The following is a 17,182-nucleotide window of genomic DNA, read 5'->3' as shown; positions in this document are numbered from 1 at the left end:
GATAATGCATATTTTAATAACTCCTACTAGAGAGTCTAAGGAACACACTCTTTTATGTGCATTTTCTTGTGCATAGTGTTTTCATTTATTTCTTTATTCTATTTCTATATATTGCTGCTGTCAGAACAAAACCTCATATCTCCATTTTTTTTAAGTTTTTGACATAATTTGAAAATGACTTTTGCTCTGTTGCTTGTAAGAAAAAAATAATCCTGAAATAAAACTTAAAAAAGAATTTACTATTAACATTACTTGGAAAAAGATAAAAGTAGTTTTGGATAGTAACTATAATGGCTACCATTTCACATCAAACCACTCTGAATGACATTTACATCTTACTTGAATTATGCAGAAATATAAAAAAATCTGTGGAATTCATCTTTAAGTTCTCATCTAGAAGTGGAGAAAAATGAAAGAGATAAAAGACGGACAGACAGATACTCACCTTGCTGAAGAAGACTGAATCAGAAGTGTCTGCTGTGTCTGCTGTATCGTCCTCCAACCAGCTGGGCCGAGCGAAGCTCCTGCGGTGGAAACCGCGGGCCGTGTGTGATCCCTGCAGCCCAGGACGACCCTAAACACACATACAGAACAGTTAATACAACACTGCTTAAATCATACCTCAATCAGAGCAGTGGATCTCAAACATACTGCACATTTTTGCTTTATTCGTATGTGTATCCGTATAGACTGTAAACACATACGAATCATATACAATGAAATACTGACATTAAATACCACTGAACTGTGCAGTAAGAATAGCTCTTAAGGCCATTCACATTGAATGCATTTCTGAAGCGTCCATATTCCATTTCTGCTTCAGTCCACACTGGCTACACTACACTGGACAAGTCTTACATTATAAGCTCTTCCTACATGTTTCAGGCAAGGGACTATAATACTATACACACACACACACACACACACACACACACACACACACACATATATATATATATATATATATTTATATGTAGAGAGAGAGAGAGAGAGAGTATATATAATATAATGCAACATAATATCATATATCATAATATAATATCTAAATATACATACATATATATATATATACACATACATATATATATATATATATATATATATATATATATATATATATATATATATATATATATATATATATATTAGTCCAATATCTTTTCTTTTTACTAGCTTTAAAATGAGCTATTTTTAATTCAAGCACTTCACTTGAAATAATACACTAAAAGTCTCTGATGCTGAAGCAGCTCAATGATTCTGATACCTCACAGGAAGTGCTACACAGCTAACATCACATATACTGTGAGTAAATGCTGATTCAGGAAAGATCTGTTTCAGGCCTGGATCACATTCACTCTGATCCTGCATTTTCTGCTGATATCAGTTGGATACAGATACCCATCAATACCGCTATGTCATCTCCGATTGTGGTCATGTCATAAGGGGGTGTATTAATATTAAACATGCACAAACGCATATGCTGCAGGACGCTCCTGCACAGAAACACGGACACCCACCCTGAGCAGGTTGGATGCTGCGCGGATGCTCATGCGAGCGACGGATTCTCTCTTTCTCCGCGGGAAACGAGTGTATCCGGAGCGCTGGCTGGTAAAGGAGCAGATGGAGGTCACGCCTGGGGTCAACGGGGGCGGGGGGACAGGGTGAGCGGCGTGGGGGGTCCGGGGCCGCTCCGCATCATCATAACGAAACTGACGCCCACGGGCCAGGGGGTCCACAATCTGAGAGAGATAATAATGAACCCATTAATAGCGAGATACAAAACATAACCTGACATTTAGACTAATCACATGGACATTAAACATTTATTACATGATTACAGCAGCATTAAACATTAACAACAGTTCCCATTAAACACTACTAAAAACATTAATGATGATTGAAACTGATGTAAATAAATGATAAAGTCATCACAGTTAAGACGTTAAACCTCATCTGTTTTCTCTCTGTATTACACTTCTGTATCAGTCTTATGTGTCTGGCAGTGCTTCAGCTTTATTGTCTTTAGACTGTGGCCTATGTGCATTAGAAAAGCATTAGTTTGCCAAATACTGTAAATGTAAGGATGTTTATACAGTCGATGCACACCAATCAGGCATAACATTATGACCACCTCCTTGTTTCTACACTCATTGTCCATTTTATCAGCTCCACTTACTATATAGGTGCACTTTGTAGTTCTACAATTACAGACTGTAGTCCATCTGTTTCTCTGCATACTTTGTTAGCCCCCTTTTACCCTGTTCTTCAGTGGTCAGGACCCCTATGGAACCTCACAGAGCAGGTACTATTTGGGTGGTGGATCATTCTCAGCACTGCAGTAACACTGATGTGGTGGTGGTGTGTTAGTGCGTGTTGTGCTGGTCTGAGTGGATCAGACACAGCAGTGCTGCTGGAGTTTTTACACACCTCAGTGTCACTGCTGGACTGAGAACAGGCCACCAACCAAAAACGTCCTGCCAACAGCATCCTGCGGGCAGAGTCCTGTGACCACTGATGAAGGACTAGAAATGTGCAGCAGCAAATGAGCTACTGTCTCTGTCTTTACATCTACAAGGTGGACTGACGATGTAGGAGCGTCTAACAGAGTGGACAGTGAGTGGACACAGAGGACTCTTCGCTCTACTTTAGATAAGGTGTCTCTATTAAAAAGTAAAGAATAAGGCAGAAAAAGCTGCCCCAGGGTACAATGACCATACTTGAGCTTTGAAACAGACTGAGAGACATAGCAGGGCACTTACTGCAGCACACTCGATCTCTCAACATGTCTCTCTCTGATTGACAATAATAAGAAAAATCCTGGATTATTATTTAGCACAGTCTTTAAATTGACTAAGAACCAAACAGCTACTGAACTCCAGATACCATCAGCCTTCAGCAGCAATGATTTCATAAATTTTTCAATAACAAAATTAAAACAATCAAGAAAGAAATTCAAAACACACAATTTATCGCTACAGAACTGCTGCCTACAAAGGCAACCCAGATCTTTTGTACACTGTAACAAATAGAGCTGGTTAAAATTACTTATTCCAAAACCTTTTACTTGCATACTAGATCCAATGAGAAATGAGAAGCATGTTTACTTTTTGTCCAATGTGTTAAATTCAGCAAATAAACAGTAATTGGGCATTAAATTGTACATAATTAGGTTTTCTGTAAAGTATGTGTTGAATTATTTTCACTTAGAAAATCAACAAAAGATATCAATTGACCAGGTGTGCTCAAACCTTTGCATTCGATGATATTTTGGGATTTAAAAAAAGATGATGAAGTATTGAGACCTTAGATATTTAGAAGGATTATGCTATAATCTATTTAAACACAAGGCATTAACAGAGACAGTAATAAGCTAAATATATAAGTCATCATTTATCGGGTACATTCTAGAAAGATCTTTTTGATTTGTTTAAAAGTGCGAATAAGGAAACTTTTTTGTATCAAAGAAATTTACGTAATTAATCGCAATACTTTTTATAGCTGACCGGAAATAATTTCATTTCTCTAATTTGCTCAAATTTGATACTAACTGATACTCATTTTTTCCATTCAAAAAGCAGTACACTTTGTTAGAGCTGTGTTAGAGTACAAAATAATCAGAATGGATCATCTGACATCCAGAGATATCATATTGCATATATGGAATACATAGAAATGTGTCATATATAGAGTCAATGGTTGAACTCTTCCATGATTGCAGCCTTTCTCTTTCACTTTCGTTCACACAGCTTTTTAGTTTGCTGCTTCAAGTTTCCCATAAGCACTGTCCACTGAGAGGAGCTATTTGAACAGGGCATTAGCAGTTGGACTTCGGCCTGATAGAAGGGTCAAACCAAAAAAATGCCCTACAGGTCTTAAAAAAAGAATAATTTAGGATGTCAATTTGTTAACACGTTAACTCTGTCAACCTACATATGAAGAGTTCAATTCCAAAACGCTGTATACCAATTTGTAACAATTAACGAGTTTCTGGAAAAATAACAGCGGATGTATAATGGAAAACACATTTTTATTTCTCTAATAAAAGTGGCATTTATTGTAATATAGCACTGATATTTCTGGTAATGTATATCATTTCTGAACGTGGTTTGTAATGTGACTTATAGTCACTAATGTCTGTCTATGAAGAGACCTGCTGAAGTGTCTGCTGAGTACCTTTGGCATTTTGTAAGCCCCTGGTGAGTCGAGGGGCTGCTCCATGCTGGCTGCCTCATGGTTCTCTCTGTATTGAGCCTTTAGCCGGCCGTAGCGCTGACTGCAGTGCCGCAAGCTCTTCCTCTGCCACACCTGCTGTTTACTTTCACAGTCACTGCCCACACCAAACCACTGGGCTGTACCCCTGCAACACAGATAGACATGAGACACTGAACAGCCTGAGGGAAAGACACTGACACAGTGACAATCATGAGGACAATAAGGTCAAGATGTTTACCACAGCTGTGAACCCAGTGACTTTGACTCAGGCTATCTAGTTTATTACTTTTTCATGCTCCAACACACCAAATTCAACACATTTAAATTTTCACTTCTTATTTTTAAAGGGCCCAAATGAAGGAAAACTAAATGCTGAGAGTGCCATGAAAAAGATCATTGATAATTTGGAGACAAATGGACTTAGTGTTTACAATCACTCCAGCTGGTTTCCTGATATGTTTAATCTGCAACTGGAATCTGTCAAACACTAAAAAGTCACACAGCAGAAATCAGCTTCTCATTTGTCGTCTTCTTGCTCAAATTCTCCTGTTCCACCTTAAATGGTGCAGCAGTCACATTCTGGTGCCTCTGGCATCATTTAAGATGGAACGGGAAAATTAGAACAAGAAGCTGACTTCAGCCTCGTAAACAGTCGAACGTTGAGAGACATTTAACAAGAAATTATTTCACTTTTGAGGGAAAATGTCCTGCTCGAGATGTGAGAAAAGCAGCTATAGATGAGCTAAAGCTTAAAGGAGAGCAAAGTAAGCCTGTGTTTTTGTTTATATTAAATTTTTAGCCTACACTAGTACATTAGCACATACTGAGACATATTTATGGGCAAGATGGTAAAATGGACATAAAATGTTGTGGTTCCCAAGGTGGTTTGATTTTTGTTGAAAGGACAAAATGACTCTCCCTAACATTTGGGTTGCCGACCCCTGAACTAGATGTATAATTGCAGGTGAAAAGTGAACTGTGCAGAGCTGCAGTCCTCCAAGATCTGAGTTTTAGAGCTCTGATTCATATCAGAGAACAGAAGGCGAATGCGTGTTACCTGCGAATACTCTGAGAGAGAGACGTCTGTCTGCGAAACGCTGCTCTCCTCTCGTTCCCGCTGTCCGACAGCGCTTCATTTGACTGCAGGAGACTCACACTCTTCTTCAGCGATGGCCGCAAAACCTAGAAAGTGCCCACACACAAACATATTTAAAACTCAGAGGCCATTAAGCTTTTAATGGTCTTAACAGTAAATCATTAAACAAATAGATGCAGTAAATTTTTCACTTCGCTTTTCACTTTGATGTCTTTAAACGTTGGTCTCTATCAAATTTTTCTATACGTTTTCAATGACCAGGCCAGTAAAAAACATTAGTATTTTGGGCTTGGCCTGTTTTTTTTTTTGCACAGGAGTGCACAATATATGCAAATATACAACAATACAAATACGTGGACACCCCTCAGGTGTTTTAGCCACCCATTTTTTTTTTTTACCTAAGAGGTATAAAGTCAAGCACACAGCCATGCTATCCTCAGCTACATCACTCACTACAGAGCTCCAAACTGTCTCTGGAAGCAACATCAGCACATTAACTGTGTGTGGGAAGCTTCATGAAGTCGGCTTCCATGTCCGAGCAGGACTCTGAAGCAGAGGAAACATGCTCCGATGAATGATGCCTCACTATCGGGCAGTCTGATGGACGAGTCTGGGTTTGGTGGAAGCCAGGAGAACACTCTCTACCAGAAGGCAAGGTGCCAACAGTAAAGTTTGGTGGAGGAGGGATAATGGGCTGGGGCTGTTTTTCAGGGCTTGGGCCCCTTAGTGTCAGTGAAGGGTGATGTTAAAGCTACAGCATATAAAGACATTTTACACAATTATATGCTTCCAACTTTGTGGCAGCAGTTTGGGGAAGAGCTTTTCCCTTTCCAGCATGACTGAGCCCCTGTACACAAAGCGAGCTCCATAAAGACACGGTTTGACGAGTCTGGTGTGGAGGAACTCGAGTGACCTGCTGAGCTCTGACCTCAACCCCACTGAACACCTTTGGGTTAAACTGGAACGTTGATTGTGAGCCAGGCCCTCTCGTCCAGCATCAGCGCTTGACCTCACAAATGCTCTTCTGACTGAAAGGGCACAAATTCTCACAGACACACTTCGGAAAGCCTTCCCAGAACAGTGGAAAGGGGGGCAACTCCATATTCATGCCCATGGTTTTGGAATGGGATGGCAAACAAGCTCATTTAGGTATGATGGCCAGGTGTCCACAAACGTTTGGCCACATAATGTCTGAAAATAAATGTTGCATATATAAAACAGAGCAGATGAATGTGAATGATGAATGTTTTATCTGATCTCTTTTGTTTGTTGTCTTCTTATGAAGTTGGCACACTTAGTACTAAATGATGGTACATCTGTTTGACTGGTCAGTCTGCTTCAGTTTCTATTCCTTGTGTGAGTAATGTGATAAGACAGTTGTTTTGTCCTCTGTTTTAAGTGCAGCTGTTGGTGTTCACTACTGCGTGAAATCACAGTTTGAGCTCCATTAACGTGCAGGAGTCTTGTAAAGCAGAGTGGACACATCAGCGGGGGGTTCTGTGCTACTGCGGCTTTAAGTGGACGAACAGTGGGAGTGAAAAAGACACAGCGGGAGTGAAAGAGGAACAGCCGTGCTGAAGCAAAGAAAGAGACACTAAACGGCAAATTCTGCTCAAGAATTGATTAAATTTTCATTATTTTATGCTTTTTTTGTTAACAAAATTATATTTCTTCACGAAGTTCTATTCAAGCGCATACGATTATAAAATGTATACATTTTCATTTTAAAAAATCTAGTTGTGATCACTGACAGTGGTTTCCAAGAAAAACAGTCAATAATAAAGACTTTTCCAGTATCAACACTAAAGTTCTGAATTTCAAAGTTTCCTGTATCTAAGGTTCATTTTCTTCTATCTTCCTATAATGTGTTAAAACTTTTCCTGATTATTAAGATTAATACATGTGCTGTTCATTCAAACTGAGATGGACACCAACAAATACTGCAGGAGTTCATTCAACACCAGAGATTTTGCAGTGTAGACAGATCTAATAATATTGGATTGCATAGGAAGTTCTAGTTTTTCCTCTTTCACTTCTGTTTATCTTTTAAAAGACCAAATAGGAATCTACAGCACTGTGGAAAAGTCAGAGACCAACCTTCATTTATTTCATTTCCAGTAAAAAAGATTCACTTTCAGTTTCTCACAGAAATCTGCAGACACACCTCCAAAGTTCAGTCTTAGAAGTTGGTTGATCATTTTCTGAAGTAATCCAAACACATTCAGTGGTGTTGAGGTCTGGACTCTGGGGTGGTCAGTCCATTGTTCAGCTTCTTTGTTTGATATGTCTCCTTTTCTTAGTGAGGTTCTTCTTGAACAGCTACACATCCTTTGAGACCCATAGCGCTGAGTTGTCTTCTCACAGTGGAAGGATGGAGAGAAACACCTGTGGATGTTTTCAGATCTGAAGCAGCTTGATTTTCTCCTCTCTCTCAGACATGAAAGCTTTAAGTGCTGTTTATCTGATGGGGGGCAGTTTTGGTGTCTACCAGGTCTTCCAGGTGGTTATTAGGAGGCCCATTTTCTCTGTAGTTTCTCTGTAACTCCCGTTTCATAAACTCCTGTTTTTTCCCCCACATATTTTCATGTGACTTTCTCCTTCCTTATAAGTGGTTTATTTTACATCAGATTTCTGAATTGTTGTTAAGAGAACTCGGTTGTGACTGTTATGGAAGAGTTTAAGTCACAGTACATGCACGAAAGTAAAGAGTGAACAAATTAAATACTCATAGATTTGATATTATATTTAGTTTTGGAGGCTTTTGTGTAATTTCTTGTTAAATATGTTTTCTGCTTTTGTTCCTGACACTGAAAAAATGAATAACTTGGATATTTGCAACTTGTGTAATGGCCGTTTTGAAATGAAGGGGTGATCTTTATGAAACCAATAATAATATATATACTCATTCAGCAGTGCAAATCTCTAATAATGATTCAATTAGATTATGTTTCTTTAAGAAATGTTTCAGTGTATAATCTCTCATTTCACCAGGATTCAATATGATTTGATTATTCTGGCACTGTTATGAATTGTATTAAATTACTATTTCATTGTATTATTTGTAAAACACACTGAATTCACAAACTGGAGGAACTTTTTCCGCACTACTGGAAAAGACAATAAAAATACATGGTACCAACTTATAGCATAACGTAAAACTATACTTTTAAAATAAAAATATACTGCCGCTGTCCAAAAAAACCCAAGTATCTTCAAAATGTCAGCTTTACAGAAGAAGGCAAGAATGCTTTTTAAATTTTAATATTTATAAAGAGAAAGAGATTTTATTCCAAGCAATTCTGAAGCATTTTTGTTAGTCGATTCATCATTATTTTTTTATGGTGTAGAAAAATGAAAACGAAAAAAAAAAATGTGGACAACGATGCCATAGTATACTGTACCATACTGCACAATAAAACTACACTATACAACACAACACAACTTCACTACATTACACTATACTATACAGTAAAACTCTACTATACTATGTTATACATTAAAACTATACTACACTACATTATAGTCTTCAGTAAAACCAAGGGTGGTCAATATGATGCCATTTTATCAATATCGCAATAAATTACAATACTCTTTTCTGAGCATGTTGTGGATATCGGCAGTACTTAAGTAGCATACTTAGTCTTGTTTAATTGGATTTAGTGCAGCGCAGTTTGTAAATCAATGAGAAAATCATTGTAAGTTTATAGTCATTATTACAGTGTTTTTATACGTGTCACTACAAACTGTGTCAAATGATGTTATAATAAACTGAAATAAACTAACATCGACTGAATCTCCACCATCATACTGATGCACCATTTCTTTCTATAGTCACTGCTAGAAAATAAAGGTATTATCACTAAGTGCAGTCACGTCGTTTCCGACTCCTGGTGACCACATGGATAGAAAATAAAGGTAAATTAACCGTATCTGTCTGTTTGTTGGTGCTGTATACCTGTCTTTCCTGCACTGTTGCTCTTTCTTCGTCCTCTAAAGGAGGGATGGCAATCACCAGGCTGGGCGGCTTCTTGTTCTTCAGCCTGCTGTCTGATTGGCCGCTGTTACCGTTTGGCTCCTCCCCTTCTTGTGATGCCATCTTGACCACCTCTTAGTCCTGAAAGAAAGCACACAAAAGAAAGAGCACATTTAGAGTTTCCATCCAAAACTCAAACAAAGGCTCTAACATAAGCACAGATGAACACATTCATCTATAACGCCCACTTACAGCCAGGAAACGGCAGGGGCTTCTGAACTCCTATACTCGTGACAGACTCCACACAAGACAACACAGCAGAGCTAAACATCAAATACTCAAGGAAGTACACAGGAAGGGAAAATGAAAAGCATCTAAATACTGTAAAACTCTAGTCTGTTCCTCCTCTAGCTGGCATCACAGCTGGGTTTAACCAATCAGCTTCAAACGCCGTGGAAAACAACCACAACATTTGAATTCATGCTGCTTCCCCTCCTGGAAAACAGTCATTATGTAAATGTATCAGGTTTAAAATCCTGGACTGGAATGGAAACACTGTTTGCTTGATTCAGAAGCTCCGGAAGCCCTAAACTGTCGTATGTAAAAGTTTAGTCACCCCTGGTCAAATGATTGAAAAAAAAATTGGTTTGCTGATATTCCAAGCGAAAAAGTGAAAATGAGTGACCACATCGTCCACGGGGAACACACTTCTGCACATCTTATTACACAGTTACTGCTTATTTAAAACATTTGGGGGGGGGATAATACAAATATGGCCTGTGCTATATTGCTATATTTAAGAAGAGGATGCTGCATTTCCTGAAGAGGATGCCTTAACTTAAGCGTGCCCAAACTTTTGCATACAACTAGGACTTACAGGACCTGGTTTACAGGAGGTAAAACTTTTCTTAAAATCACCAAGATTTTTTTAGACACAACTAAGGCAGCCATAACAACTTGATTAAAGTCAATTACCCGATTACACTACATATATAGATAAAATTATAATCGATCTTTTACTGTAAAGTAAATTTACATGAATTTTTAATTTCTTTAATTTTTTTCCCCACATGCTATTTATATCATCCATTTATTTATGGAGAAGTCAATTAATGAACCAATGAATGAATTAATCAAATCTTCTTTTAATGGTCTTCTTGATTATTTCTCTTGTAGAATCTAAGACTTGTACTCAATAATCTGATTTCTACAATTATCTGATTATTCAAATGGTCATGTAAACAGTACACTTCGATCACTTAGATCAGAGTAAAGTCTACAAATCTTATTAAGAAATCTGATAAAAAAAGAGCTGGATTTTAGCTCAGTAATCAGGTTTCTCAGTGCATGTAAACTCTTACTCAGATTTCTTTCGGATTTCTCAGTCTGTGAAAACAGACTGTTGTACCGGAAATAAGCAGAAATGTAATTACTGACTCATGTAGACCCATAGTTTCCCATCATCTGATTACTCAAGTTTCATGATTTCATGATTCAAGATTATTGATAAAATCTGATTTTCTGCAGTTATCGGATTATTAAGTGCATGTAAACACACTCATAACATTGTTAAGTTATCCAGTTCTTTGTTTGACTTGTGTGCGCACAAAACTCTGATTGTTCATTTAATCATCAAATTAATCAATAGATTACTCAATAACTAACATACCAACAGTGCTATGCTTGATGCTTAGTAGTTCAATGCTTTTGAGTAAAGGTGAAAAGTTTCTTTAAAGTCAACCGGAAGTCACATCCTTGCTCATATTATGAATAATATTCATTGTGTAAAAAAATTTCTTACAATCTTCCATCAAAATGTAATGACTTTTGATTCTAAAATGTCTTCTGAGCTTTGATTACATCAATGTGCACCAGCAGGCATAGAAATATAATAATACCAACCAATAATACCATGTTTTACCTCCATCTCCCACCACCTCAACCTCTCATGGAGAGAAGACGCTCAGCTAGTTAATAGAGCCTCTCTGATACACAGTTTCACTAAGAAACCCGTCACAGTACGGAAGGAAGTTTGCGTCATTAGTTTTGCCCTGGAGCTACACTGCTAATGTAGCTAACAAGTAATTGAAGTTTATGTACACCAAGTAGCGCTGTGGAAACTCTTAGACTTGCTTATGTGGTTTCAGACATTGTAAGACACACTGTTATCTATAAACACAGCATGCTGCTAAGTCCATTTTATAGATTGTCCTACTGAACAGCCATGAAAGCGGGGCACATGAAGAGAGGCATGAAATTCATTCCAGTCATGCCCCAACAGAGAGAGCAGATTACACCTTCACACCAAGCAAAACCACAGGCCCTGTTCCAATCCGCACAGCACACAACTCCACAACGATTAGGTCCTACACATCCTGTCTCAAGATACAATCAGTCATAATTATCATCAGCACTAACCATGGCATGGTGTAATTTTATTTATTTATTATTTTTTAAACATTGGCCATTACCTATCAAAGCCGCGCAAAAAAAAGAGCGCAGACTTGAACTCATTTAACAAACTACATACTACGCTGTTTCTGATTTATAAAGCTATAAAGCGGGTAAACGTGGAGATTTGAGCGCAAATGATGAATCAGCGTCAGTGCGTGAAATCAAGCGCTGGCCTACCAGCACCTAATTTACATATCATTTACATGAAGCAGACTTTTCAGGAGGGAGCCAACAAAACGACAGCATTCAGCAGCTTGTGAGCCGATGGCTGTGGTTGGAGGTGCAGTTTGACGTTGCACTGCTCCCCCTACTGACCAAACTTTATAGTGTTAAAATTACAACCCCTGGAAAGGATAAAACGTGAAATAAACAAAAATGTCTTAGTTATTTTTGTGGGTGGAGTCAGTGGTATAAAACAGAACCACAGCGTCTTTAAATGGAACACAGAATACACAATAATTGTTTTGTACCAATGTGCCAATAAGTAGCTACGCCCACTTTTGTGTTGGATTGCTATGTGCACAACTTATTAGTATTTTTGTGATTTTATGTTTTTATTCTTATTATTGGTAATTATATTGATAATAGTTTTGGTTAGTTGAACACAAAACAAGCATTTTTTTGGTAGGCTGGTAAAACTATTATGTTTTTACGTGCATTTCTTTTATGTGCATTAGTTTGACGCTACAGATACGCCAACTTTGATGAACAAGGCCAATGTGTGGAAACACGACTAAGGCAGTCATAAGAACTTGATTGAAGTCAATCACTGGATTAAAATAAAAAATAAATTAAATAAAATCGGCCCCACTGAGCCTCGTGAATTTACATTAATTTTAAATTTAATTCTTTCCCACATACTATTTATATATTCATTCATCCATTTATTATGAAGAAATGAATAAATGAATGAATGGATTAATTAATTAATTAATTAAATCCTCTTTTAAAGCTTTCCTTGATTATTTTTTCTTACCGTAGAATCTAAGGTTTGCATGTTTTGTTACTGTTAAGTTATCCAGTTCTTTGTTTGGCTTATGTACACACTTTACAAACTCTGATTACTCATTTAATCATCAAATTAATTGGTAGATTAGTCAATAACTAACACACTGGCAGCACTAGACATGAATAGACATGATTCTTTAAAGGCAACCAGAAATCACATCCCTGTTCATATTATAGGCTGAATAACATTCACCATGTAAAAAATTTCTCACAATCGTCCATCAAAATTGAATGACTTTAGCCTCTAAAATGTCTTCTGAGCTTTATTCCATCACTGCACACCAGCAGGCAGAGAAACAGAATAATAACCAATAACAAAAGTGCGGATTACGAGCTTTCAATCCACATTTGTGTTTGAAAACAGAAGAGATATTTCATTATGATTTGAATTAAATGAAAATTTGTTGTGTACAGTGTTTTTTTGCTATGTTTCTGTCATCTATTGATACTGGATCAAACTGGAAACAATCCGAAGTTGTGCACTCAAACCTGTCAGTACAGAATTTAAATATAATTCATTACACAACAGTATAATTAAAAGCAATTGTGTAATGATATTCCATTCCAAAAAGCATAGAAAATGGCAGTAAAAGCTTCAAAACTACAAAAAAAGCATTTTGATATAAAGTCAAGTCAGCACAACCATTTAAGATTTCATCCTAATGTCAGGAGCTCACTAATTTAAATCCCAATAATGCTTTGACAAAAAATATCTGGTATTATCAACACAGTATCAGCAATATTTTTGAAACAGTAATAAAACCGTGAGTCATCCTTACTGGCTATTCTCAGTGATGAACCAATATATTTGTATAACATACAAAATACACATAAATATATAGTGATGATGTCTAAAATGTGCATGCTGCATTAAAAAAACAAACACTACAATAACAAACCACAGCAGCATAAAAAAATTAGTTTCAATTTAGACTCAAACTGCAACAAAAAAAGGAACCTGCTTAAACTATGAGTTCACTGAACCTCTAACAGTAAGCCAACATGAAAAGAATCTGCCTTACATTCTGTTTCATTACTAAAGTAAAGGCAAAATGCTCCGCGCACTTACCCAAACATAAGCTCCTGGAAATTACATCAGAAACAGAGTGATTATATTGAAGGATGACTCAGTAATGACTATTCTAGTTTACAGCATGCCTCTGACACATTTCCCAACATAAGTGCATCTTTGTAAGAGTTCCCTCTTGCTTTATCTGCGCAGCTCACATCATATCACTGCTTTCTCTCAGCTCCACTGAGAGTGGCTGTGATCAATCGCGCTCCTCAGAGATACATCAACATCAGCATGTCTGCAGAAATCTGACACGAGCCCAATGTCAATGCGTTCGCAGGTACAGGGCAGCCATGGGAGAGCTAGGCTGCTGTTGGCCAAATATACTGACCTTAGACCAGTACAGTGCTTTGTCTTAACCACTTACTCTTCAGTTATTAATCTTAAGATTTATTATTTAGCGAGTAATTTAAATTATTCAGTAACTATGACATCCATATTGGAGCTGGATTAGTTTCATCGATAACACTTTCTATGAATGTCACGTTTGTAAGCATATATAAACACATTTATAACATGTTATAATGCATTCATACGGCACTATAAACATGATTATAAACATTTATAAAAATTAATTACACTTTATAGCCATGTTTATTATACATGATGAATTGTTAATATAATGCATTATAAGTTGTGTTTAAAAACATGTTATACTGTCAGTCCCAAAGAAGTCAGTCCCAGCTTGAAAACTGTAAAGACAAACACCAAGCTAACGGTGGTGTACACTGACTTTGCCATGTTGGGTAAAACACTGATGGCAGCACTAGTTTAAAATCAGACATTTGAAGCCTGTAATGTGCTGTATTTGTACATTGAAGTGTTTCAGTAAATACTTCAACTTGTAGCCTCACCCTTAACACTGGAGGAGGCTTTAGTACAGTATGCTTCACTTTACTTAAAGTGGACAAATACGATTTATGAGCTCTTATAATTTATTATGATCTGCACTTATGATGTATTATGTTAACAATTCATAATACATAATAAGCTATAACGTGTAACGCATTTTTATAAACATTTATAGTCATGTTTATAATGCCTTATGAATGCATTATAACATGTTATGAATGTGTTTATAGCTGCTTACAAAGGTGACATTCATAGAAAGTGTTACCGTTTCATTTTTAGAGTAACTGCAATTTAAGTGACTATCAAAGCATTAGTTTAATCCAGTATGAATCTGCAGTATGTGTAGTTCTTACAGTCTCACAGTAATAACAGTGGAGTGATTTTTATCCAGTATGAATCTACAGTAATAATTGTGGACTAGCATGGTAGCTTATGAATAGTGCATTATCTTAAGGCTAACACATTAGCTTGAGCATTAGATCAGGACACAAAAGAGCACAGATTTTTGTTTGAAATATTGCAGTTATAATACTGCAAGCTCTAATAAACTGAAAGCGGAAACATGAATATCTTGACATAAGGCACATTTTTAGCCACTTTGCTGTATCAAAAAATCGCACTGAATCAAGACACCACAGTATTGCATCAAATCAAATTCTGAATCCTTAGAATCGAATAGAATTTGAGGGGTTAAAATGATATAATTAGGCTGGGACTGCACTTCCGATATCTCTCCTCTCCAGTTAATTAAAAAAATATCCACACTCTGCCAGGGTGACCTCACTAATGGAGTCTTTTACAACACGCTGGAGAGAAAGACACAGTTATAAACCACAGAGACAGGAGGCTGAATCTAGCGGAGCTTATTCAGGCTAATGTTAATAATCTGAATAGCAGCCTGAACTGGAAACAATGAGAAAGTACCTGTCGAGAATGAATAACAAAACCTAACAAACATGCTAATAAAATGGAGCAGTCCGGTTGTACTCGTTTTGATTTCCAGGTAATTCCACCCTGAATGAATCACCTGGAAATCATTTTCTCAAATGTAATACCTCAAACATGCAGGAACAATCAACTCAGTACACACTTAAAAAAGAATGGTTCTTCAAGGGTTCTCTAGTAAAGAAAATGGTTCTATATAGAACCATGAAGACTCAAAGAACTCTGCATGAATAAAGCATTCTTTGCATCATGCAATCGTTCTTCAGATTGATGGAGAATGAGCTGTAGATGGTTCTTTATATAACCTTTCTGAAAATGCTTCTATATAGCACCCAAAAGCGTTACAAGCTCATATCATAACAATAGCAGAACCCTTTTGGTGGTGCTATATAGAACCATCTACAGCACATTCTGCATTAATCTGAAGAACCTTTTCACAATGCAAAGAACACTTTAATCATGCCAAGTGTTCTTTGAGTGTTCAAGGTTTTTATATACACATATACATATATATATGTATACACAATTATTTACCTAATTGTTTATGCAGCTTATTTCTGGTTGCCTATTTGTCACTATTTCTGGCACAAATGGCTGTAACAGTATGTGAGAAAGTATGTAAACGACTGTAAAGTGGATCAGTAATCATAGAATTGACTTGATTGATTAATTAATGAAGTGTTTAAAGTGTAAAGCAGATCATGCTCTTTCTGGCAATCAGTGTCTTACCAGCTGCTTATAATGAGTGACTGATGACTCACCCTAAGAAGAATAACATGTTGCTAAATCTGTGTTTAGTTGGAATTCTGTATAATCCGAATTCTGTGACAGGCCCTTTCTGGCTAATCCCAGCGATGGGCAGAGAACTTCCAGAAACAAGACTATTTATAGCTACTGGACTGAGGATGACCAGAGAGCTACAGGCTAATTAAATGACGCTGCTAGCATGTCCAGCTCAAGTAGTCTGTGTGAGTGAATCACTACTGTTTGGGCTGGAAAGGCAAAATGAAGCTAATCCGGAAAGATTAGCACACCCAGCTACAGAGAAACACCTGCTGATGCTTCATGATCATGAAACAGTCCAGATTAGGAAGGATTTGCTCGCTACAAAAACAAAAGCTTTCCTTAATTCACAGAACAAGTTTAAACTTTCAATGCCAAGACAATAAAAAACAGCTATCACTGCCTTTTAAATTGCTTTCCTCTTTTTATACACATGATCTCAATTACCACAATTATCAGTCATAATGATTATTTCTCCTTTTGCACAAAGCTCTTTCAAACATCAAACACCTACCCTATCTTCTAAATCACACCTTTATAAAGATCAACAAAGCCACTAGATGCCTGCTGCACTGCTCCAATAAACGCTGTTTTACTCAGTATGAAAGGTGCAGAAAAAAGGGTGGTCATCCAAGGACTGTTATGGAGGTAATCTGATTTTACTAGACTTAACTTAAAATTGAACGTATCTCTGAAAAGTCTCTGAAACGATGGAGCTTTAACAGTTTTGATGGAGGTTTAACAGTTTTAAACTGCAGCAATGCAGCACAAGCAGCAAACCAGAATT

The 17,182-nt window shown here is 37.1% G+C and overlaps 1 protein-coding gene across 3 annotated transcripts in view; it reads right to left on the bottom strand.

The window, feature by feature from the left end:
- LOC118807944 (inactive rhomboid protein 2-like) overlaps positions 1-17,182 on the bottom strand; it is a 75,438-nt gene that overhangs the window by 36,842 nt on the left and 21,414 nt on the right. For all 3 annotated transcript variants that reach the window (XM_036570147.1, XM_036570149.1, XM_036570148.1), the window contains exons 3-7: positions 9,264-9,422; positions 5,270-5,394; positions 4,174-4,357; positions 1,518-1,739; positions 446-574 (exon numbers count right to left, since the gene is read on the bottom strand). In XM_036570147.1, the coding sequence (XP_036426040.1) occupies positions 446-574; positions 1,518-1,739; positions 4,174-4,357; positions 5,270-5,394; positions 9,264-9,404 (801 nt within the window). In that variant the 5' untranslated portion in view covers positions 9,405-9,422. The remainder of the gene's footprint in view (positions 1-445; positions 575-1,517; positions 1,740-4,173; positions 4,358-5,269; positions 5,395-9,263; positions 9,423-17,182) is intronic.

This window comes from Colossoma macropomum, unplaced genomic scaffold (assembly GCF_904425465.1).
Source record: "Colossoma macropomum unplaced genomic scaffold, Colossoma_macropomum, whole genome shotgun sequence".
In the NCBI taxonomy this organism is placed as follows: domain Eukaryota; kingdom Metazoa; phylum Chordata; class Actinopteri; order Characiformes; family Serrasalmidae; genus Colossoma; species Colossoma macropomum.
The sequence above is the reverse complement of the archived record's forward strand: the minus strand, read 5'-3'. Positions and strand labels throughout refer to the sequence as shown.